This window comes from Falco biarmicus, chromosome 11 (assembly GCF_023638135.1).
Source record: "Falco biarmicus isolate bFalBia1 chromosome 11, bFalBia1.pri, whole genome shotgun sequence".
Classification (NCBI taxonomy): domain Eukaryota; kingdom Metazoa; phylum Chordata; class Aves; order Falconiformes; family Falconidae; genus Falco; species Falco biarmicus.
The window spans coordinates 31,293,352-31,317,964 of NC_079298.1; the positions used below are offsets into that span (position 1 = coordinate 31,293,352).

Here is a 24,613-nt window from a genome sequence, read left to right on the forward strand (position 1 = left end):
GCCGCACTTGCACCACCTCTGTGAGCAAAAGAGGCTCAGAAGTTGCGCCTGTGGGATGAGAGCAGGACTAGCACGAAAGGTCAGGAGAGAGGGGGCACGGAGGGGCCCTGGAGGGGAAAGCATCACAGGCCACCTGGATTTACCCCGTCACGCTCCCTTAGTGCCTCACATGCCGATCCCCCTCCCCAAATTATCTCTGCACCAAGCGGCGCTCAACAGCCAGCTGGCACCTCCCAGGGCTCCTGCCCAGACACTGGCTTTGAGAGGCGCTGAAGATGATCAGACGCACTGAAACTCACGTCAAACCCGCACTGCTGCTGACTGCCTCGCTCAGTCGGAGCCAGCCACCCTTTTCTTCTTAGGCACAGCCTCTGCCCCATCTCTGTGCCTCTCCACAGCTTTCCTTATCTGCCAGGCTGGAGCTGGCTCCAGAGGGACATTACACAGGGCTGCAGCAGGGCAGGAAAGTCAAGAATTGACTTTGAAGCTCTCCCCACCCCCCACCTTTGTAGAAGGCAGCTCATGGCACAGCCATGTTATTTGTCAGTGCTCCTCACGCTCATTGTCTCTTGACAGGTCAGAAGCACATCGCCTCCCTCCTCCCCTCGCCCCCCTGCCTGCTGGCAAACAGCTTTGATCAGGGGTGCCTGGTTGCTCCCCCCGCTGACATCCCTCCATCATTCCTCTCCCCTCCATCGCTCCCCCCCCCTGACATCCCTCCATCATTCCTCTCCCCTCCGTCACTCCCCCCTGCTGACATCCCTCCATCATTCCTCTCCCCTCCCTCCACCTTGAGGCTGAAACCCTCGCTGTGGGAGAGGTGCGGAGGGCTCAGATCCCCTTCCCATATCTGGCAGGCAGAAGACGCCGCTCCCCAGAGGTCCGCCATGGGCTGGGGGCACCTGGTGCCATTTTTGCACAGTCTCTGTCCATGGCTCACAGCAGCCAGCTCCCGGCAGGGCCAAGGCATGCCGGCACAGAGGCTCACAGCACAGCATCATAGAGCCTTCTAGGTTAGAAAAGACCTTTAGGATCATCAAATCCAGCCATCCAAGAGCTGCCTTCTGATCACAAGTGTGGCAAGGGGGGATCCTGAAAGGAGCAGGGAGGGTGCCAGGCATGCAGATTCATTCCCCTGACATTGCACAGCTGGGTATCACAGCGTGCCAGCCTGCAGGCAGTGCCTGGAGATGGGAATTGCCAGGTCTCTTTAGCCTGGAATGTCTCCGGGAGCTCATGGGGGCTGCTGAGGTGCCACTAGGTTTTTGGAGAAGGCCTTGAACAGAGTACCAGCTGCTGCGAAGAAGTTCAAGCAAAATCAAGGTGATTCACAACGTGCATTTTTTGCAATTACTGCCCAAAGACAGGGCGCACAGACTGAGCCGGCCGAGAACAACATTCCCAGGCGGCTCGGGCTTTGGTGCGTGACCTAAGGAAGCACGGCCTCTGCGCAAACATGTCCTCCACCAGGACGGGCCAGGCCAGGCCAGGCCATGGGGCTTGCTCATGGCACGGGCACGGCTGCCCGTGGTGCCAGCCGGAGCAGCTCTCCCAGCGCCAGCTGCCCCCCGTCCCGGAGCCCCTCTGCCCCAAAGGTGTGCACCGAGACACAGAGCTCGCCCGGGAATGGCAGGGAAGATGGCAGCAAGCGGCCTTTGTGCAGCAGGGAGCAGCCGGAGGGCCTGGCGGGGCAGCCCGGGGTTTGCGGGTGTGGGAGGGGGGCAGCCCGCGGGCCCGCTCGCCGCCTCCCGCCGCCGCCCCCTGGGGGGCTCCGTAAGAGCCGCTTAAGGTGGCGAGAGCGGCTGGGGAAGGGCCGGGCGGCGGCGGCGGCCGCAGGCAGGGCGGTGCGAGGGGGCAGGCGCAGCCCGCCCGGCCCCACACAGCTCGCGGGCGGGACGCGGGGCCGAGCCCCGGGGCGGCGGGGCCTGAGGCGCGCCCGCCCCCCCCCTCCCCGCCCCAGCCCCCGCCGAACGGCCGCGCTGCGGGTCGCCGCCCGCCACCCGGCAGGTTGTAAAGTCATTAACTCCCTCAGCCATGCCGGGCCGCGCTCCGGCGGCGGCTGCTCCTGCTACCGCCGCTGGTGGGCCGCCGCGCCGCCTCGCCGCCTCCTCCGCGGCGGCTGCAGCAGCAGCGCGGCATGGCCGCCGCTCCCCGCTGCCTCCGCCTCCTCCTCCTGCTCCTCAGCGCCGCCGCCGCCCCCCTCGGCGCTAAGGTAAGCGGCGGCGGGTGGGCCCGCGGCGGCGGAGCCTCCCCTCTCCCCCCCCTTCCCTCCCTTCAGGGCGCCGCGGTGGGGCCGGGGCCAGAAGGGGCGCCCCGAGCCGGCGGGGCCGGTCGCTGCCCCCCCGGGCCTGCACCGGGGCAGGGCGGCCCGGCCCAGGGAGCGGGTGGTCGCCTCAGGGGAGTGGCGGCCCCTCGCCCCCCTGGCCCTGCAGGGTTCTGGTTCCTGCAGGGGGTAGCCAGGACGTGGGGGTCCCCCCGCTGTCGCCCCCCCCCCCCCCCCCCCCCTTCAGTCGTGAGGTGCTGGAGTGGGGGGTTTTGCCCAGCGTCCCACACGTGTGCCCCGAGGACCAGGCGCTGTGCCCGCTCCCCGGCGGCCTGGCACGACAAAAGGCCGGGGGGTGGGGGGTGAGGGTGCCTGGGGGGGCTGCCCGGCATCACCAGAAGGGCCGTGGGGGAGCAGGGCCTTTCCTGGCTGGGGGTTCGCCCCAGTGTGCCCCCCACGTCCATCCCTACCAGAGGGCTGACCCCAGTTTAGGACTGAAAACAAACAGATTTCCTTCTTCCCTCTCCCTCCCGCCACCCCAGGCGTGGGTTTGGGCAGCTGCTTTCTCCACGAGCTGTGGGGTGCCCCACACTCCCCTCATCTCTGCTTGAAGAGATGAAGATATCTCCACAAAGGCCCTCCACAGCCTGGCCCTCCTCACGGCACTTGTTCCGCAGCAGCACCAAAGCCCCTCCGCCAGCCCCCTTTCCTTTCCCAAGGCCTGGAATGGGAGAATCACCCCCCATATTGTGGCAGGGGAGGCAGAAATCCCAGCTCGCAGGGCACCGGCTGTGCCCCTGCCTTCACGGGTCACTGTGTGCTTTGTGGCTCCGTGCTCTGTTTCCCCGAGGGGAACCCAGCCGGATTTCTTTGAGGCTAAAGAGATTCTGCCCTGCTAAAGGAAGAGGGGTTTGGGTTGTGTTTCCCACCCCAGATTCCCCGTGGCTGGGGTGAAGAAATCTCACATGAGCCATCTTAAACACTGAGAAGACCAGACACCACAGATTTATGGCAGATGACCCAGGTTTGAGGAGCAGCAGCAGCTCCTGTTCTGGGGTTGTCTTAAGTTTAAAGCTCAAGTGTCCCATTTTCACTTGGTTTTTACCTTCACGTGCTTCTGCTGCCTGTTCTGTTTACCCCTTAACTGTAGGGATAAGTCGGAGAGAAGCTTCAGGTAGAGCAAGCCAGGTCAGGCTAAATGGATGTGAAGTCCTTCGCATAGGGCTGACCTGGATGGACTCCTTCATCAACATGTGTACACAAGCCCTGGCTGCTGGCGGTTCTCCCTACCCCTAGCAACTGTGTTTATACAGCGCCTAAGTCGAGGGCATCCGGGGCTGGGAGGAGGGCTGCTCAGCCCTCCCCAGGACAAAGCTACACCAGCACTGTTGCCAGGTCTGCCCTGAGGACTCCCGCGCTCCAGGAGATCCCTGCAGAGCACTCTGATCAAGGATTGAGTAGTGCAAGTTGTGTTGCTCCTGTTGATTGGTATCTCTGGTGTAAGACAGTGCACAGAATGGTCACTGGGGGATTAACCTGCAGTTCCTCTTACTGTCCCGTTTTCTATATACAACACGATTATACAAAGTGTCATAGAAAGCCTCAGTACTTAGAAGGGGTAAGCAAATACCTTCCTACGTGGGACTATCTGCATTCAGTGCCTCTGAAAAACCTGATGGTAGACATGCCTGTCATGCACACCGCCTGTTACTCCCTTCTACCCCTTCACAGATTTCCATCCTTTCAACCAGCTTGCCTTCAAGTGTTAATCCCACTTGAAGGGAATGACCTAACTGGCTTGGATGAAGTGTTTTGTAATGACATACAGCACTTGCCTGTGAGCTTTCTGTCACAGCAGGATGATGAACAGTGCTTGATAGTTCTCCACTGGCTTCTGTTCACTGGTTTTCTAATTTGCTTCTCATCTGCACCTCATTATATGTTCAGATTTCTGTTACTTATCTGCTGCAATATCACATATTTAGCAAACTACCACTTCTCCTCAGATTAATGTTCTTCCTGATCCCATAAAAATTATTCTGCATTGCTCATTTTACCTCAGGATACCTTCCCCTCACAGAAAACTCCTCAAATACCTTGTTTTGACTTTTCCAAGGAAAATTTGGGGGTTTGTCTGCTTCCAGCATTGAATCTGTCATACAAACTATCTAGACTACCCAAACAGGATAAAACAATGACAGGGTGAGAAATAGCTTTACACAAACACCAATTCTTTTGTAAAACATCGGGACATCATTGCAAATGCTACTGTTTTTTTTCAGGGCTGTGGTAAAGTCTGTCACCACAGCTTTAGTTAGAGAATGACATGGGGTGTCCAAACCAGGGGAGCTGAGCATGGTCATTCATTTCCAGATAACAATCTGACATCCATTCCAGGCATTAAGACATCTGAACCTACTTAGTATTTCAGTAAGTAGTATGGAAAGAAGCCCTTAAGCAAAGGGATTGTGGAAATTTTTGGTAGAGGGCATGCAGTTAATGGCCTCGGAAAAGATCTGTAAAGAATTTATTTCATTTTCAGCTGCCATTTCTAGTAGTCTTACAAGCTCAGAGAGGGTCGAGCAGAACAGTTTATAACAGCTACTGTGCCCTTCAGTGGTGGGCCAGCCCTTAAGGCATGCCAGGCTGCAACAAGAGCCTCCCCTACCCCCAACCCCCACAAGCTCCTCTATTAAGGGAACTAGACAGGCATGTTTGTGGTCTCTCTTCCCAGACAGCTTTTTTCCAGAACCCAGGCTCTAATGAATCTCAAGATTAGGCACAACAATAAGCAACGCAGGAGGCTGAGCCACTGACACGGTAATTGCAGTTATTCCCAGGTTTCTGGGAAACCCAGCATAGCTCAGAGCTGATCCAGAGCATGACAGCGAGTCAGCGGAGAATTTATTTTATCCCTTTCAGCTCTTCAGAAAGACCGCCTGGAAATCCGATAGGATGTCAGTCCAGGCCCCCCCCTTCTTCGCAGGGCTGAAGCATTTTGTTTGTGGCAGCCTTTGTTTGGCAGGGGGGAGAGGGGAGGCAGCTGCTGGGTCTTGGGTTAGACAGAAAAAGCTTTCAGTGATGCTGGCTTAGAGACTGATTTTTCTGTCATTCATATTGACAGATCTGGAGACAGATATTTTATCCTTGAAAAGTTCCCTGCAGGTTGGGGTTCAAAGCTCTGGCCCCTCCAACGAGGGGAGGGGAGGGCAACCCTCACCTACTCAGTGGTAGAGGCACAGGAATAACCTGGTTAGCTTCAGAGAGGAAGAGCTGCAGCTACATAATCACCCTGTGCCAAGCCACAGATGCCTCGGGGGAGATTCTTGTGGAGAGCACCTGGCTGAACTGGAGTATGGTCTATTCTAAGGATGTAAATTTTAGGCCTCATATTCCTCATCACCTAAGGAATTGTGCCTGATCCTCTTACCTCCTTTAAGTAGAGCCCTCATCCAAGCCCAGGCAGAACCAGCATTATAAAGTCTGGGCCTATGTGCATTTCTAGCCTGCCCTGTTTCTGTGATTCTGCAGCAGAGCACAAATAAGAGCAGCTCCAGCAGCGCCTATAACCAGGAAAGTGTAAAATAGTTTTTGTAAAGCCCCTTTGATTTCCTCTGCAAGGAGGGGGCAGGGAAGATTCACTCGGTCAGAAGATAACTCTTGAGATTTGCAGAGGGGCTTGGTAAAAACTAGGAGCTAATCTAATCTGGAGCCTTTCCTACAGTCCTTATTATCTGGAAAATGCAAGTATCTCAAATTAAAAACAAGAACCATTTGTGTGTCATGGTTAATGCAGATTTATTTCTGACAATATAATAAATTCAGCACAGATTGGAATCAGATGCCCCAGCTCTAGATACCTGAAGTTCCCCCTCCACGTCGCCAGGCCTAGGACTTGGATGCAGTCATGCTTTAAGTCTCACTGGCCAAGGGGACGGCTCAGCGTTGTCCTTGCTTACACAAGAAAATAAATGCTCCTAGGCAAGGACTGGCAAGGGAGCTTGGTCATGGAAAACCTGAGCGCCAAATCAATCTACTTAAAAAGTGATTGATTCCTTCAGTGCAGAGAGGAAGCAGGAACAGGGCTTATGGATATAGGGGAACACATTTTATGTTTTTTTAAAAAAAGTCTCTTTGACTAGCACCCTTCAATAAATCCTCATTTGGGCTCCTGTCATTCCTGAAAGTCACAGTGCAGAGAGGCACGGATCCTGTTCTAATCATAAGAAAGAGACGCACAAAGGCAGAGATGCTGATCTTCCCCAGACCTCAGCTCTGCCATCACATGCCAAGTCTCCTTACGTCCAGGCAAAACTCCCTAGAGCAGTAACCCTGAAAAGGAGCCTGCAACTTTCTACCATTCCAAACACACACAGTCTTTTCCATGTCCAGGGGTAGGTCGGTAGAACAGGCTATTTCACTCCCCTTCACCCGTTTCCCTTCTGCCCAGTCTCAGCTATTTGAATTGTAAGATCTCTGGAGCAGAACTATCTTGTGGGTTACATATACACAGATTTTTATTGCTACCTGGGGAAAAAGCTATGTAAATACTGCAGCTTTTGGTCCACATGCCTTCCCTCCAGGCAGTCCATGTGCCTGGTGTAACTAATTACTCTGTCTGATAAGACACCAGCTTTGATTATTACCCCAGCCATGCAAGAATCTGCATTGTGCTGAGCTCTCCGAACAGGCACTGGATAAATCATTGTCATGCCCCTTCCCCACAGTTGTGAAGAGCTCTGTCTCCACAGGCCTTGAGATGCTTATCACAGAGAAGCACAGAAGGGGTCACAGAAGATTTTAGTGGAAAATACGTACAATAAGAGGCCTTTGGTTTCTTTCCTTTGTAAATGCAGAAGCTGCATAGCCAGCATTTCCATTTACAGTCTGATAATTATACAGGCAGACAAAAATTCTAACAAGAAATAGGATGATCTTGGAAGAAGAGGAGGAGGTATTTTTGAAAACATGTCTGTTTATTTTAAATTTTGTTTTTCACTTGAGCAACTGAGCTGCTGGCTGCAGCATTTTCTCCCTGTCAGGCAAGTCAGCTCCAGCCAGAACCTAAAGTACAACAAAAAGTTTTGTTGTATTGTTTTCAAAATTAACTACTGTAATCACTAGAGAGTAAAGCACCAGGTAACATGGTGCTTTTTTGCAGCAGGGTAGGTTACTTTCAACATGGCCTGGCTATCACCAAGAAGAGGCATTATGTGCATTTCAACCACACTGATTTACAAGTTAAAAACATTTGCATAAAACCAGCTGCATCTCCTTTGCCCAGTGGATGTTCTTTTGGCAGATGCTGTAGAAACAACAAGTTCTCAGGCAGGAATTACACAAGATTAAGAACGCTTTGGCTTTATTACACCACCGTGAAAAAGCATAAAGCCAAGGGACAGTCAACCAAAAAAGTGAACAGAGCACATTTAGTGATGAGCAATCCCTGCTGAGTTTTCTCTCAGATCCATCAGTTAGGCTTTGCAGACCAGTTCTTTGCAACAGGACTATCAGCCACTGCCACAAACTAGCATGTTTTGCTAATAATAGCACGGATAAAACTTCCCTGAGCCCTTACTTTAACATAGCAGACTTCACACACATAAAAATTACTTATTTTCTTCTACTAGAACTGAAGCGCTGTCAGCATATCTAGCTTCTAGTCACTGTCCTGTGTTAAACTCATTGCTGCATTCAATGCTACTCACAGCTGTATTTCAGTAAACAGCAAGTTAGTTCCTGCACTGGCTAGTTTGCCAAAGTCCCTGGGAGCTTTCAGGCCATTGGACACTAAATGGGAAAATATTGAAAGAAAAAACCCAACAACCCAGCTAAAACACAGAATCCCTTACCTGCTGGGAATTGTGGAGGCACAGCCGACAGCAGCCTGCTGCAGTGACCACATTGGGGCCAGAAGAGCTCAGGTTTGTCAAATTTAAAGGCTCAGCCCCAGCAAGGCATGCTGGGAGAGGGAGCAATCCTCCTTGGAGCATAGTGGGATGCATGGGGAGAGGGGACAACAACAACTGCAGGAGGCTCTGGTTCTGAAGCACCCTTGAAAATTACTTTTGTGAGGATTGGAGAGTGAGGAGCTTGGATCTGAGCTGATCTGGTCACAAAGAAAAGTTTATTCGTTGAAATGCAGTTCCAGTGAAGTGACAGATGTGTACCCCCAGCTTCCCTGCAGGCAGGCCTCCGAACGGCCAAGCGCTGCAGCTTTTCCTCTTCTCTCCTCACCGTGTGTCCGTCCCAGGCAGGGATGGCAATGAGCTGTGAGCTGCTGCCCTGTCCGACCCAGGCTGGGAGCAATGCTGTGGGGTCAGGCTGCAGCCGGCGCTACTGTCACACATGTCCAACCCAACAGCCCTTCTCTGTCATGAGATCCCAGAGGCACCCTTCTTCCCATGCATAACCCAGTCTTGGAGAGAATTTTGAATTTTGAGTCATAGGGGCCTTATCCTGCCACAGTTGTCCTAGAGCTGCCCATTTAGAAGGCATCCAGGTGACATGGTCCTTGGGGGAGCTGCCTTTGGAAGGCCTTTCTCTGCCTGGGGTGGGGAGGAGCCAGGTTCTCCAGCTAACCATGCTCTGTTTCTGTCAGGACAGTAGTGAGGCAGCAGATGGAGCTGGCCCCTGGGATGAAGAAGTCACCAAGTGGTGGGGAGAGTGGAGCTCCTGGTCCACCTGCTCCCGGTCCTGCGGGGGAGGTGTGATGTCCCGGGAGAGGCACTGTTTGCGACAGAGGTGAGTTGTGTCCCAGCCTGAGCCCTTGGCCAGATCTTAAGTGGCAGAGGGCAAACGAGGTGTCCCCAGCCTGCGTTTTGGGGCCGAACCTTCAGGGTTTGCAGGGTCAGCGGTTCCCTTTTCTGTGGCACTTTGGAAAGGAAGGTGGCTGTTGCCCACAGGTTTGGCGGTGAGCAAGCGGTGGTGGTGGTGGTGAGGGCTGACGAGGGAGGAGCATGCTGCAGGGGGCAGGCGACAGGGCCCCTCAACATGTCACCCACTCAGCCGGGCTCATCTGATGGGGAGCAAGGGGTTGGTCCTCTCTTGGGGTCTGTAGGAGTCTTGAAGGTGACAGGGTCATGGGCTGGAGAAGGCTAGCTCTGCTCCTCTTCCCCTTTCCTTCACAAACCCTCACTTAACTGTCGCTGCTCTGACCAACCTAACCCTGATTTGTAGCCAGTTCCTGTGCTACGGATGTGGGTACCTATTCCCAGACACCTTACGGGGACTTGATTTACGCCTGGCAGCAGCCAGCTCAGCTACGTCTCAGCAATTTCTCCTCTTTATTCCCTGCAGAGCTTGCAAGTTTTTTTCCCTCTGTCATTTATTTGGCTGTCACCTGACAGCATCTCCATTTGTCCCCTACAGCTACATTTGTCCCCTACAGCTGCTACAGTCCTGGTATCAGTTGGACTGGCTTTGTGGGCGTGGGGAGAGCTGGGGAACTTCAGCTGCCTGAACTCCCACTGTCCCCTCCAGGTCACCTTGCCACCAAGCCCTCCTCCTCCTCCTCTAGCACCTCACTAACCAGCTACTCCAGGCTCCTGAAATGTTAATGAGAGCCGGCATCCTGCAGCACAGCAAGCCCACGGGGGCTGCCCACCCCACACTGCCCCCCACACTTGGCCTCTTTCTCTTCTGCGTGAATGCACTCCTGAGCGGAGGAGGCTCAAGCCAGGGCCCCCAACCTGCTCTCTTTCCTGCAGAAGAAAAACTTCTTTTATGTGGGCTGGTTGACAGCGTGGTGAGGGTTCAGATGTGCAGTGGTACCTTCCGTCTGGATGTGGCCTCCCTGCTAACTGGGCTTGCCAATGTCTCTGCTACTCCTCCTCCCCAGCATCCTGTGGCCATCATGGGAAAGCAGTGGGAAATGGAGGGTGGGAGGGAGCCCTTTTTCTCTCCATCTGGCATCTGCTGTACCCTTGACTCCACAGCCGGAGAGGGGAGGGCTTTGCTGTGGCGTTTTACTCCAGGGATCAAGTCTGAATTTTTTAAAAAAAGTCCAATGTAAAATCCAGCCAAAAGGGTTTGGAGCTTTAAGGAGAACAGCTTAAGTGTGAGCCAGGTATGCCCATGAAACAACTTCTGCCTGAGTCTGCTGGCAGCCACTGCTTCAGCTGAAAGAGGTGGCAGTTTTCAAGCCTTTTGGTGAAAATTTAGGCTTTGCCTCCATCATGTAGAGCATTGCTCTGGACGGGAGCTGCAGTACCTATAGCCAGTCCAGACTGAATATGTCTGCGGGGTTCTTCATTACACAGTGCATCCTAAGTTCCCAATACTGTTAACACATTGTCTGTTGCTCATCATTACACAGGCCACATTCCCTTAATCTATGGTCTTGGCCATTCTCCCTCTGTCTATGGCCAGAGCTAAAGCATCAAGTGTTGAGAAATTCCCATGGTTTTGGTCCATTGTCTGCAGCAAGCCTTTCCTGCTAATCTGTTAAGGTGGCCAGTCTCCTCCATGTCTCCTCCATGAGAGGTGCCATCTGTCTGCCTACTGCACAGTGAATCCCAAAGTCAACTCCCCTGGTCACTGCAAATCCTGGGCGCTTCCATGGGAGTGATGGATCATCAGTGTCTGTTGTCCTTTTGTCACATCAACCCTTTTGGAGCTCAGAAATGAAGGGGGACAGAGGTGGTGATGCTGGAATTGGTCCCTGCCTGCTCAACCTGCCCTGAAATGAGAACGGCCTGAAATCACAGTCCACCTAAAAGCACTGAAAATGCGTTTCAGAGATGTTGGCTAGTGTAGATTCAGAAAGTTCTGCTCTGATAAAATGCCTGCCCTGCTTCTCCCCCTTAAGGCAGGCCTGGCTTCTTGGTCATCTCAGTACCTTAGTACTTCACCGACCTCCAACTCATTCTTTCTGCTTTGCAGGCTCCATATGCCCCAGGGAACAAACACCACCATGTGTGTTGGTCAAGCCAGACACTACCAACTGTGCCAGCAGCAGGTGAGAACCACTTCCAGTACTGACTGCTCCTCACTGGGTGATGTGGGACTCAGGGGGTCACACCTGGAGCTGCAAGAGCACCAGCACTCAGGGCGTGACTGGTCCATAGGAGTGCAGACAAGGGGTATGATCTGCTCCTGGCATGGTTGATGGTGTGCCTTTGAAGACATGGGAGATGGGCTCTACTCTCTGAGACTGAGAGGTGGGGGAAAAGGATATAAAAATGTTTTTTTTCTGGGGTGGAACCAGGGACAAAGTTTTTCCAGTACGCTTTTCCCTTTGCTGGAAGGAATTTTTGTGGGACTGTTAAATACAGCTGTCTGAGAGGCCCCCGACAATGGAGGCCTGGCCTTTCTACCTGTGTTACAGCACCTCAGAGTCCATCACCGATTCCTTCCAGGGTGGGCAATGCATTTTCATTCTCCAAGGATGCAGCAGGGACAAGCAGCTGTCACAGTCATGGCTGTGACACAGGGAGCTTTTGATCACATTTATTCCCTCCATAGCCCTGCCCAGCCAACACAGCAAGCTTCAAACAGCAGCAGTGCTCCAGTTTCAATGCCAAAGCCTTTGGGAAGCGCTACTACCACTGGATGCCTCTCTATCCAGGTGGGTTTTCACAGCTTCACACAAGGGATCAGGGTGAGAAAACACCCACAGGATCTTCTCAGACACAGGAGAAGGGGAAGGTCCCAGGGGACAAGGGATGGATGCTCCTGGCTGGTCTGGAAGTGCTTCCCTATGCTCCCTGCTTTGGAGAAATCGTTCCCTGTCTCTTCACAGAACTGCTCCACCCAGCCAGGCCTCCTCTCTCACCACATTGCTCCTGTTTTGGATCCTACATCAGCAAGCATTGGTGGGCAGACAGGACACAGGCTTCTCTGAGTTGTCTTGGCTAACCAGCAGTCATCTTGGCAGAGTGGGTGTTCACGCTCTTTGTGCCTTCTACCATTTTGGCTGCCTCTCTCACCCAGCATGCTTCCCACTGGGTTGGTGGTGGGTTGTTCTGAACAGGATGCCCATCCATTTCCTGCACAGGCGAGACAGATTATTGCTTCACTTGGGTTGCCAGTTGTCCCTTGAGGCCCAGATTGAGCTCACCTAATATACTACCCTCTTTCTGGACCCATCTGGTTTTATCTTTCCATTAGCTGCCAAGGGGACATAGAGCATCTGCACCTCTAGCTTCAGTTGCTCAGCTGAATGGGGTGTAGCTGGCCACAGCCCCACGCAGTCAGTGCCTCTCTTACAGGTCTTGCTTGCTCTTGTACGTTTATGTGTGGCCTGGGATCTGCTGACACAGATTCCCACGTCTGGCTCAGGGGATGGCATCGCAAAGGGGAGAGGGTACGGCAAGGAAGAGGGTTTGCCAGCAGGAAGTATTTCTGCTAGGCGTGGTCCCCAGCTGCAGCCTCATACCATGACCCCTTTACTACTACAAACTAGCCTTGGGGGTCTCACATCAAGCAACAAGAGCATCCAATGTGACATCAAACCATCAGTATGGATAAGAGGAAAGTCCCCTTCCTCGCTGTCCTTCTCTGAGCACTTTGATCTGCCTGGTGACTTTCCGCCTCTGTCCATTTAGATGACTACACCAGTATCTCCAACAAGCCATGTGACCTCCAATGCACCACCCGGAGTGGAGAGAGGCAGCTGATGGCCCGAGCACAGGATGGTACCTCCTGCAAGGACAGGACCTATCAAGGGGTCTGCATCAATGGGAAGTGTGAGGTGAGGCTGTGGGAGGAAGCAGTACAGAAACTGGGAGCGTAAGTGCGTGACTGGACCTCCTGGGCATTACAAGGCCAGGAGTCCCAGCAAGGAATTGAAACTGAGGCCTGGCATGGGGTGATTACATTCAGTCTTGAATGCCTGTAGGCTAGAGGAGAGCAGAGAGGTTCACACAGAGGGAATTGTATACATCCACATGTTCCCACTGAGTGGCAGCAGTTTCCTCCCAGCACAGAGAAGACTAGGATTCCACATTTGTTTATGGTCATCCAATTTAAAGAAAAAATTAAGAAATCTTAGATCTCATTTTTCACCTCATATGGCAGGATGAAGGGTGGGTGTATCTAGTTTTACAAAGAGGTGCCTTACAGCCTCAGAAAGGCCTGCCTTTGATGCAGCATCTCCTGGAGAGTGATGTTGTATGTCATCGTTTCAGTGAGAACGATTGGCCCAAATACGGAGACAGGAGGAACCAAAACATCTTACCTGAGTCTTACTCCATTCACCTACACGCCCAAGCTCCTGCCCCAGGTTCAGGGGCACAGTGTAGGTGGTCACAAGTCACACAGGTGGATTTCTGCTGCTGTTGAATTCATTTCTTACTCTACTCCAAGCTAACCTACATTCCCCTCCCCAGCCTCATCAAGAGAGCATGGTAGCATTTCCTTGAAAAGACCCTGACCTGTGGAGATAAGCTGGTCTCAGAAAACCCTCTCTTGTTTTATTCTTTGCAGCCGGTTGGGTGCGATGGGAGCCTGTACTCACCCCGGACGATGGACAGATGCAGGGTGTGTGGAGGGGACGGCAGCACTTGCCACCGTGTCTCGGGCAGCTTCCGAAAGGCACTCTCACAGATAGGTACTCCCTGCTACCACAGTCTGGAGACTTCACCTGCTACTTCTTACCACCAGCTGGCATGAAGGGTGACTGGCTTGAATGCGGGTAGGAGTTTCCCAGCTGCTTGGTGGAAAAGACTGAAGAGTGCCACCCCTGCTTAAATGCCTGTATTTTGCCCTTTTCACTTAATCATCACAGGAGATTGGTTTGATGTGCTGTATATTAGGCTGGTAAGGTTTCCCTTCACGGTTTTATGATGGGAAGCAGCTGGGGATCTATTTGTTCCTATTGATTTTGGCATCTTGCTCACCTCAGATAATGTGAAGAGATCAATGAATCTTCTTTTATTTGTGCTATGTGGTCATTTGAAACTTAAGCTCCTGTGATGAGGGTCACAGTGTTTGTTTCAGCCTGCACTTAGTCTCCTGCTTTCCCCAGTCCTGTGGTTGGCGCAGCTGAGGGACAGTGCCTCTGAAACTGGGCTTAAGTTCATCCCTTGCAACCTCATGGCCCATTTTTCCACCCACAGAAGGCATAGACTGTGGTATGCTCATTAGTAATTAATTAACCGTGGTTTGAGGGTGTTTTAGAACATCATTTTACACTGTTGTTGTTTCACTAGTCTGCCTCACTCTCTACAGACACCAGACTAGAAAAGTACTCAGGTCCTTTTCCAGAGCAGGTCTAATGGTGCTAGCTCCTCTAGCAGTACAGGTACAGTTCTGGCCTCCCGTTTCAGTCCTAAAATCTAACAGAACAGACAAGACCTGCATTTCTCGCAGGAAAGACTAGCTGCCAAACCACACAACTTCAAGAGCCTGCTTATTTTCTCTCCCTTTAAAGGTCAATTTTTATGCTACCTGAGACCAATTCTGTTGAGTCCGGAGCTGAGGGGACCAGTGGTACACAAATCATAGAATGGTTTGGGTTGGAAGGGACCTTAAAGATGACCTAGTTCCAGCCCCCTGCCGTGGGCAGGGACACCTTCCACTAGACCATGTTGCTCCAAGCCCCGTCCAACCTGGCCTTGAGCACTTCCAGGGATGGGGCACCCACAGCTGCTCTGGGCAGCCCCTTCCAGTGTCTTGCCACCCTCGCAGTAAAGAATTTCTTACTAGTATCTAGTCTACATCTACCCTCCTTCATCTTGAAACCATTACCCTTTGTCCTATCACTCCATGCCCGTGTAAAAGCCCATCCCCAGCTGCCCCGCCGGCCCCACCAGGCACTGGTGCTGCTGGAAGGTCTCCCCAGAGCCTTCGCTTCCCCAGGCCGAGCAACCCCAGCTCTCCCAGCCCGTCTCCGTAGCAGGGGGGCTCCAGCCCCCTGAGCATCTTCGTGGCCTCCCCTGGACCTGCCTCAACAGGTCCAGGTCCTTCTCATGTTAGGGGCCCCAGAGGTGAATGCAGCGCTGCAGGTGGTCTCTCCCATCCTCTGTTCAACGTCAGCCCTGATCACTATTAAGCTTTTTGTGTGCTCTTGCCAGAAAGAGCACATTCATCCACACATCTAAAGCCAGACGGTTACACTAGTGCAGTTCCTTCCTGACTCCAAACCCAGCAGTGCTCACTGAGCCTTAGAGACCTGTCATGGTGATCTGTAATGGGACTTCAGAGGGCAGCTGGGATTAGAGCTCACAGAGTGGTGCAACGTACTTTTATGTCCTTGGTGTCCTGCCCCTGAAGGGCAGCACTGCCCTCCTACATACGCACTCGTCCCACGAACTGCTTTTCCTACCCAGATGTTTTAATTCTGCCTCAGGGTGTCCTCACCCTCTGTTCTGTTCCTCAGGTTACGTGTTCATCACCAACATCCCTGCTGGTGCCACGGACATCCTCATCATTGAGCGCAGGAAAACAGAAAACATCCTAGGTAAGCAGAGGGACCAGCTGGATGTGGACATCCCAGTTCAGCTGTCTGGGAGGTGGGAGGAGAGCTCTGTGCTGCGAGAGATCTGTCTGTGAATGTTTCCTTCAGGGTAGCACAGGGGCACTTAATCTCTCCATAAACCAAGGCTACTGCATCTCCAGCAGCAGGAGGGACATTTGGAAACCAAGCTCACTATGGGCAGTCCTTGTTGTAAAGACATTTATTCTCTTGTTGGCAAGGGAAATGAAAGCGGCAGGCATTGAACACCGCTGTTCTGACCTGACGCAGAAGACGAATGCTGGAGGGCCTGCAGTTCTTTTTCTACTGGGCTTTTCTCAGTCATGAGCTGTTTCCTCTCGGTGCCGGTGCAGCCCCGGTATTTTGCACAAGCATCACATTAATCAGTTTTCTTTCTCTTTTAAGCACTTGCAGATGAATCTGGGCATTTCTTCTTCAACGGCAACTCAGCCATTGACAACCCCCAGAACTTCAGGGTAGCTGGCACGATCTTCAAGTACCGGCGGCCCTCGAGCCTGAACTCGGATGGACTGGAGTATATCATAGCTCACGGGCCCACTAACCAGTCTCTGAATGCCATGGTATGCGAGGAGCTAGTTTTAGGCTTTCCTGTCTTGCCTGTCCCAAAATTGTTGTGAGCCTCCCTCAGACAAAGGGAATATTAACTTGATTCCCAAGCCAAACCTGAGTCTGTAGGTGGCTGAGGAATCCAGATATTGACTTGGGGGGGGGGGTGGGGGTGTTTCCTCTTGGATTCATGAAGATGTCACCTTAACATCCATCACAAAATGAATGTGGCTAGAAGAGGTCTCTGGGAGACACATGTCCTTAAAATAAAAACAGTTTTCTTTTCTTTCTCTGTTTTCTCCAGTACTATAACTTCAATGGGAAAATGCCACACATAACTTATGACTATACTGTACCACGGACACCATCTCTCCGAACAGTAGCCCCTGCTGTAGGCAGACCTCTCTATCATCAGCTACCAGAGACCAGCCAGAACCATCCCGTTCCAGCCAACTCCAGAGCTGCCCAGGACTTCAATGCCACGTGGCTCTCCCTGTCACCAGATGACACCAGTGAACAGCTTCCTCTAAGAGAAGGGCATGATGATTTAGGCTTTGGTCACCCGCACTTCTTCCAGACCAACTCCACCAGCCAAACTCGGGACTGGGGCTGGGAACAAGGTGAAGAGAAGAAGTATGACTTCCAGATAAGACAGGTCTACGATGCAAACACAGCAGGAGAGGAAGAAGAGGTGGAAGCAGCAGCAGTTGGTAGAGAAACAGAGCTGGGTTGGTTGCTTTGTTTTTCCTTCTGTCCCGTTTTATTCATTGAAAGCGGACATCCCATGCTGGTCTTGAAATGTAAAGTGGCTATACCATCAGGGTGGGTGAGAGGGAGTTAAATAGTGGGGTAGAGGCTGTCAGGGAGCAGCAAGGGCCAGAAGCTCCGTCAGAGAAAGGGAGCTGGGAGAGAGTGGCCACAATACAGATCAGGCAGGGTGGTGCCACAGCACCCGAGCTTGGCAAGCAGGCCAGTGACAGCAGCAGGTTCTCGCAACAGTCCTGTGGCCATCAGGTGAAAGCAAGGTGACAAGATAGATCTGAGGTCTGTTTGGAAAAGCCAAACAATTCAGGAGCAAAGTACCCCTGCAACATCGCTCAGACCAGGACTGAAAGCCCAGGCCTGAGCTTAAATGGAGCTCCTGAGCAATGGACAGCGTGTGTGAGGTTGGTCAGGATGGTTAAGGTCTGTTGGTTGGTGCACCCTGGTGGCAATTTATGATTTTGAGGCCAAATGCTGAATGGTTTTTGCTTTGATAAATACCACAAGCTGAAGTATAAGCCACCCGGTATAATTAAAGCATCCCTGTATTTTCCTTCCAGCTCTCAGGTTCAATCAGATTTCCATCAGCACAGCTGTACCCTACAGCATGAGGAGATCTGAGCTCTCGGAGAACAGCCGCATAGCATCCTCCAGGCTTCGTCTTTTCAGGCGACTGTGCCACCGAGACCCGCACAACACTGCCTTCTGTAGGGAGCTGCAGCACCTGGCAGCTAGGCTGGCCCCGAGGAACTCCACAGCAGGACCATGGACCACAGCTGCCTGGTGGCCACAGGGTCTCCACAAAGCGCCGGCCCGTAAGAACTCACTGGAGGACTTGAAGGTGGAGGCATTTGCTGGGAGTCAGGGGGAAGCAGCCAACTACAGCATGATGGCATCTGTGGAGAGCCCTCTGCTAGGTGCCAGCCCAACCGCGGACATCAGCCAGGCAGAGCCTCTGCAAGCCCCTGGCACTGAAAGGTGGCACTTGATTTCCTGGGCAAAACAGGAGCATTGGTTAGCTGGGGAGGGGGGGGGTCAAGCCAGTCCTCTGGTAGCCTCACTGCTGTTCTTGATGTCCCCATTCACCAGTGTCTATCCATGGCAGATGCTTGACCAGTGGTTTCTACTCCAAAGACTGATTGTCACAGCTGGCCTGACACTGAGCTCCCAGAACGTATTTCAGGTCCCCCTGCCTCTAAGGGTTCCTTTTAAATGGGGGCTGAAGGACCCGTGAGGTCAACACCGATGTGATTGTAAAGGTCAGGAGTCCATAGCATGTCATAAACACACATTTACCACCACATCATGCCCCTTCTGTCCTATTCCTGTGGGCACATAAGCTTCTGAGGCTGCTGTAACTTGAGTAAACATTTGGCAGGAGACTGAAGGCCAACTTTTAAACATTTCTGGCAAGCCACATGTGAAGTCTCCCCACGACATTATATGATACTAAGAGGGACCTTGCTTGAGCTCCCCTTTCCAACCTAACATCGTATGTCTCAAGGTGATAGTATGAACTGAGGCTGAGGTCACCCGCGATGGTTGAGAGACCATAATATACACAAGACTCACTATGAATGATGCCTCCTCTCAGAGGGATGCTGATCCATAGCTATCAAGGTCTTGCTAGTTGAATTCAGGAGGCGGATCAAGGCTTTACACTCTGTTTGTCAGTGATCTATCTTGCCCAAGGTAGAGGAGATAGACAAATGCTGGGTTTCTTCCTATCTTCAAAGTCAGCAAGGAGGAATTTCACTGTATGTTACGTCTGCAGCAGTTTTTCATATGTAGCTCATGCCACCTTCTTTTTCCACAGCAATGAGTTTGATGTGAGCCCCGTGGGCCATGACGACATCAGCTTGGCTGACATGTATCGGTGGAAAGTCTCAGCTTATGCCCCATGCAGCTCCACGTGCACTTCAGGTAGGTTTGGCTTCAAGTGACTGACCATGTGAGGTCCTTTTTGGCGGTTGATAGAGAGAATAGTGGTATTTTTTTTTAAATGGCAGGTAGAGTTTCAGATGTAGTGAACACTCCAGTAATTTAATCATGGTGGGAGGAGGCTTTTGGATTTGATGGAGCCTCACCAAGAGAGGGTCTTGATTGCCCAGCAGGTATCAGTACCTCCTATGCGATGTGTGTCCGGTACGATGGGGTGGAAGTGGATGAAACTTACTGCGATGCCCTAACCCGACCAGAACCTACTCACGAATTTTGCACAGGGAGAGATTGCCAGCCTAGGTGAGTGGAAACGACATCAGCTGTCCACAGGGACAACATATTTCTGGGCTGGAAGATACACTTAAACAGCTAAGCCCCTGTATTGCCTTGTAAGCAAAACGGTGGAAGGAATTTGCTGTCTGAATTGCCTGCTAAGGGCAAAGCTGCTTTCGAGACCAGCATCGCCTTAACAGACATATACACGATGAGCAGATTCATAGCAGCAGCTACTGGATGAGGGACTCCCAGGCATGCATGCACTCCCCAGCCACCCCGTGTCCCTTGTCCCCCTTACCTGGGTTTTCCTTTGTGCTTTCTCTCTCCTGGGGACCGCTCGTGGAGGTGGGAGACCAGCCGGTGGAGCGAATGCTCCAGAACCTGTGGTGAGGGCTATCAGTACCGCACTGTGCGCTGCTGGAAGATGCTGGCTCCAGGCTTTGACAGCTCCGTTTACGATGACCTCTGTGAGGCAGCTGGGTTGGCCAGGCCCATGGAGAAGAAAGCCTGCAAGAACAAGGCCTGTGGGCCCCAGTGGGAGCTCTCCGAGTGGTCTGAGGTAGGCAGCAGGGGAGCTTTGCTCATGCAGGTAAGCAGCTAGGGCTGGGCTGGGGCCTGGGGGAAGGTGGCTGGCAGATGTTGGGCGCCAAGAAAGGCCCTGGCCAACTGCATCCTGGTGAAACAGGGACCGCCTTTACCCACGGTTCCCCCGTTCTGGCACTGCTCAGCAGACAAAGGCCATTGCAAAACGTTTTCTCTAAGGTCACCTCCCAAGCAGGACATTGACCAAATGAAAGCCCTGCCAGTGAGAGGCTTTGCCTCCTTCCAGAGGATCTAGATGGTTCTGTGGTGCTAACAAAGGGTGAATGGGAAAACAGTGGCGTGGAGATAGAGAACCTAAACCCCAGTCTGAATCCCTTTTATTGACTTTCCACAGCCTGCTTGGGACTAGGCTAGTGGCCCAGTGACTTTGAACAGTAGTCCAGGCATCAGCATCTTAGAGCACTGGAGCTCTAGGACCCAAAGTAAATAAGCAGCAGAGACAGACCCGCCTATTTCTGTCCCTGCTGGGGCCTTTCCCCTTTTCCCTAGTGCAGCAGGAGGAAAACAGGAGGAGGCATAGCTGCCTCCCTCGTCTTTGCTTGTCCCCGTTGTTCTCGGCTTCCGAGCCCCAGCGCTGACTCTGGATGCCCATTGCAGTGCTCGGCCCGGTGTGGCACGCAAGGGACGATGAAGCGGGAGGTGCGCTGCTCGGTGGAAGCACCGCTCTGTGATGAGTCGCGGAAGCCCAGCGGTGAGAAGGCGTGCACAGGCCCACCCTGCGACCGCCGCTGGACTGCTTCAGACTGGGGCCCGGTGAGTCCAGGGGGTCTGCTGCTCCTTGCGCCCAGTGCCGGGGTGCAAGGCTGGCAGGAGGGAGCAGATGAGCGGTCATGTTGGTGCTCTCTTTTGATTTTCTTCTGGCAGAGGCTAAGCTAAAGAAACTAGAATAATCTCTATTTTTGCTTCTCTGTACTGTAAATTTTGGTTAGCTGTGAGCTGAGCTCCATTCAACAACCTGGGAAGCTCAGGGCACCTGCAAGTCCCTGACCAAATGTATCTCTAAAGACCCCTGGGGTCCAGTATCGGTCCCACTGGCAGATTTAGGCTCTGGATTCAGGTCTTCGAGCACCACTGATTCCGAGTCCTCTGCCTTCCTCCTTTCTGATGTGTCTAAAAGCCCTTTATTCCTCCAAGTGCTCAGGTTCGTGTGGTGAAGGACGCATGAGCCGCTTCATCGCGTGTCGCAACCTGGAGGGCAAGGTGATCTCCAACTCGCAGTGTGACCCAGCCACCAAGCCCCTGGCTGTCCATCCCTGTGGAGACAAGAACTGCCCCGCACACTGGGTGGAGCAAGAGTGGGACCAGGTAAAGCCAAGCCCAGCGCTGTGTTCTCAGCCCTCCTTCCTACCCTACATCCCACTGGAGATGGTGGGAGCCTCGCTGTCCTGACAGAGCAAGGTTGTATGGTGCAGCCTCCAGCCACGGAGCTGTACCCCGGTCCTAGCTCCTTTTAGAAAGGGGGATGGAGTAACGAATACCCACACTTGTCTGCCCATACCCTGGAGGTCACCTCGAAGTTTGTGGCATTTGCTGCCTTCCCAGGGACGTCCGTGGGAGGGCACCAATGTCCCAAGGAAACCATCCTCCTGTCCCACCTCTGGCTCCCAGCTGGCAGCTACAGACACCTCAGCAGAGCTCTTTGTCCAGAACCTGCACTCACCCCTTGCAAGGTTTCGGTCCCACTGTTAAAGGGAAAGACTCAGCAAAACCAGCTTAATTTCTAATAAATAATAGCTGGAGGTAAACCTGAACCAACAGCCCAGATCCCTGCCCTGGAAGTCACATCCAGCCCATAACTGTACACTTGCCTCAGGACTTGGAGTCCAGCGAACGTGGTCCAGGTACCCTGCTCTACCAAACAGTCTCTGCCAGCCTGCTTACTCTCCTTCCGCTGCTCAAGGCCTAGAGGCTTTAGGCTTCCAGATAGAAGCTGATCCAAATCCCAGAGCACCCAGAAGAAAGCATCCAGTCAGTTGTGGGGCTTGGGCTTTGTCTTCAAAGTCTTCAGCAAACTATGGATTCACAAAGCGCTAAGGAAGAAGGTTCCTTAGAAAACCAGCCAAGCCCTCTCCTCTCTAACCATAGCTAAACCTCTGTTTTCAGTGTACTACCCTTTATAGCTGTTGACTACATTCAGCTGAGTCTCCTTCCAGCACTGGGGTTAAACCTGGGGACCTATGGCAGTTCCATAACCTTCTCCTGCTCTGGCCTGTGGTGTGGGTCACACACAACACTGCAGTGCAGTTTTTCAGCTGTGTGCAGGCTATTAAACTCACCTGAACTCTGAAAGAGCAGCTGAGCTCTCCACCTTTACGTGTGCCAGCTTCTTTGCCTTGGCTGTGTTCTCTCAGCTGATCAGCTCTGAGTTCACAGGATGACTAAGGGTGGATGCAAGCCAGCTGTGCCGGCCCTGCCGTGGTGAAGAAGGGTACAAAGCAGTGAAATCTCAAACTGTCAATTGCCTTTGTGGACATTAGGAAGCAGAGCTGAGCTAGAATCAGATCCTGCCTCCTGCTGCTTCTCTTGGTGGTGTCCTGAGAGACTGGGTCCTCCCAGCTAAGCCCGCGTAGCTCTGAGCTCAGCAGTGCTCGTCCATGCAAATCACCTGCAGTGCACCAGTTTGGTCCCCTTGGGCCCACCAGTTTGTCAGTACTCCGAGATGTAGGTTGCTACGTAGATATACTACGTAGTTTTTGAGAACATAGATAACACATAAAATAAGACAGAAACAGCTTCTTGTAGTCTTACTTTGGCTGCTCCAGGTCCCTTGTGGTAGCTGCTCTCAAGGCCAGCCAAGGTGAATTCAGCATCCTTGGTGCTGGCTAAACACTAATTACCATCTTCTGTCCCTGCTCCCGAAGAACTTCAGCTCCTTTGCAGACACTCATTGCTCCTGTAACCTGGGCAGCACTGCCTCTGTTAGGCTGATGCTAGCACAGGCATTAAGCAGCTTGCTTGTGAGCAGGATGCCATCTTACTTGAAGCTCTGCAGCTGATGAGCATCGTTTGTTACCTGGCTGTTATGTTCTCTTTCCAGTGTGATGCCAGCTGTGGGCGAGGGATGAAGACCCGGGTCGTCTTGTGTGCGGGCCTGGAGAATGGTGTGTACAGGGAGTACCCCGAGAAGCGCTGTGAAGCCTCTCAGAAACCTGAGGAACAAGCTGCCTGTTTCAGGAGGCCATGTTCAACATGGTTCACTACCTCCTGGTCTCAGGTAGGGCTTGGAGTGGTGGGGAATGGAGAGAGGAGGTCTCATAATCCTGCTTGGTAGAGTTGGTGGACCTGAGGCTTTCTAGCAGCCTGTTCTGCTGAGGGCTTTGTTAGGTCTGGATGGGACCACGAGCTCTGCTCTTCTGCAGACCAGGCAGCAGGTGGAGGAACTGGCACACACAAGCTAGAAAAATCCTTATAGCATGTGGATTAGTGCTTCAAGCGAGAGCACCCACCACACTGCAGGCCTACAGGATACAGCCCTGTCCCCTCCTCTGCCAGGAGTCAATGTTCTGTCTTTCCCTGCTTTCCTTTGGTTTTAACCGGAGAGCATTTAGGGAGTGGGAGGACAGGGGAAGCTGGGCCTGGCTCGCAGCAGCCATTTTTTGCATCTTCTGTCACAGCATCAGCACTCAAAGCAAAAACAATTCCGAGTTGCACTGAAGAGATGAAATGCTCCCTTGCTCTGCCCCAACCCCCAGCTCGTGGAGGCTCTGCTCCAGCAATAAAAAGACCACAAGTTTGAGATCAGTGTGCGATTTGACCCAGACCTTCTCAAGAATCTCCAAAGCAGGGACTGGGAGGCCTCACTGGAGGAAAGAACTTGGGAACTATAGAAGAATTTTTAAAAAAGCTTCTCATGATCCCTTTCCTCTCTCTCTCGATGCTGATAGTGCAGCAAGACGTGTGGCACTGGCGTGCGGCTGCGTGAGGTGAAGTGTTACCAGGGGGAAGCGCTGGCTCAGGGCTGTGACCCCACTTCCAAGCCAGAAGCCAGGCAGACGTGCCAGCTCCAGCCGTGCCCCACAGAGGCACCAGGTGAGCCTGGACGGGCAGGGAGGGAGAGGAGCCCTTGGGAGCCCTTTGCTCTGCCCAGCTACCTGCTGGGAAAGCACGTGTCCTTTTTAACCCCTTCCATGGATGCTTCTGTTCCCCAGAAGAAGACTGTGAAGACAAAGCGACGGCCAACTGCGTGCTGGTGCTAAAAGTAAAGCTGTGCTCTCACTGGTACTACAGGAAGGCTTGCTGCTGGTCATGTCGGCTCAAGTCACCCTGACTGCTGCCGTGCCGTAATTCCCTCCCAAGTTCAGGGGCAAGAGCCTTCTCGAGCCAGACTTTACCACTTGAAGCCACCCCACTTGGCTTGGCTGTGGAGCCAGTCCCTGTAGACCAGCCTGCTCAGCGAGGAAGGAGTCCTAGGACTTGGTCATCACTGTTCCCTCTTCACCAAGAGGATTTTACACAAGACAAACCATCAGTTCCTAGAAAGCTACTGAGAAGTGAGTTGGGAAAGCCTGTTTCTGCTGCCATCATCTCTGAAGAGCTCTAGTTGGAGGTGGTGGTGTGCAGACGACAGCAGCTGTCTCTCTGCCCTGCCCTGCAGATTTTGCTACTACAAGGGCGATTTCCAAAACACCAAAAAATTCTGTGTCGCAATAAAGAACTAAACTATAAAATTGGGGTTTGGGGATGCATGTACCTAGGCCAGAGGCAAAGGAGGAGGGACACAAGAGGAACAGAAGTAGGAGCAGGGGGGTTGGGGAGGAAAAGTCCTTGTGCCAGTACAGCTTCCA

General features: G+C 52.8%; 1 protein-coding gene across 7 annotated transcripts; it reads left to right on the top strand.

Annotated features, from left to right (window-relative positions):
• The first annotated feature begins 1,323 nt into the window (after window positions 1-1,323).
• LOC130157144 (ADAMTS-like protein 2) lies at window positions 1,324-24,490 on the top strand. Of its 7 annotated transcripts, none has more exons than XR_008824704.1 (18): window positions 1,467-2,212; window positions 8,870-9,007; window positions 11,147-11,222; window positions 11,729-11,831; window positions 12,811-12,956; window positions 13,691-13,814; window positions 15,585-15,665; window positions 16,086-16,261; window positions 16,552-16,975; window positions 17,570-17,987; window positions 18,826-18,932; window positions 19,121-19,250; window positions 19,572-19,785; window positions 20,427-20,582; window positions 20,964-21,134; window positions 22,867-23,043; window positions 23,719-23,858; window positions 23,978-24,113. XR_008824704.1 is itself a non-coding variant. In XM_056356398.1 (18 exons), exons 1-18 carry the CDS (start codon window positions 1,494-1,496, stop codon window positions 24,094-24,096), a joined length of 3,516 nt encoding a protein of 1,171 aa, XP_056212373.1. In that variant the 5' UTR covers window positions 1,471-1,493; the 3' UTR covers window positions 24,097-24,490. The 7 variants fall into 7 exon arrangements, 6 of the variants coding, with proteins under 6 accessions (XP_056212374.1, XP_056212373.1, XP_056212371.1 ...); XM_056356398.1 differs by having other exon boundaries at window positions 1,471-2,212; window positions 16,552-16,867; window positions 23,714-23,858; window positions 23,978-24,490; XM_056356396.1 differs by having other exon boundaries at window positions 1,474-2,212; window positions 23,714-23,858; window positions 23,978-24,490.
• Window positions 24,491-24,613: the final 123 nt, after the last annotated feature.

Coding starts and splice junctions, on each gene's coding strand:
- LOC130157144 (XM_056356396.1), top strand. CDS start 1,494: ATGGGGCTTGCTCATGGCACGGGCACGGCTGCCCGTGGTGCCAGCCGG. Junction 11,832..12,810: donor CTGGATGCCTCTCTATCCAG/GTGGGTTTTCAC, acceptor CTGTCCATTTAG/ATGACTACACCAGTATCTCC. Junction 18,933..19,120: donor CAGCTCCACGTGCACTTCAG/GTAGGTTTGGCT, acceptor TTGATTGCCCAG/CAGGTATCAGTACCTCCTAT.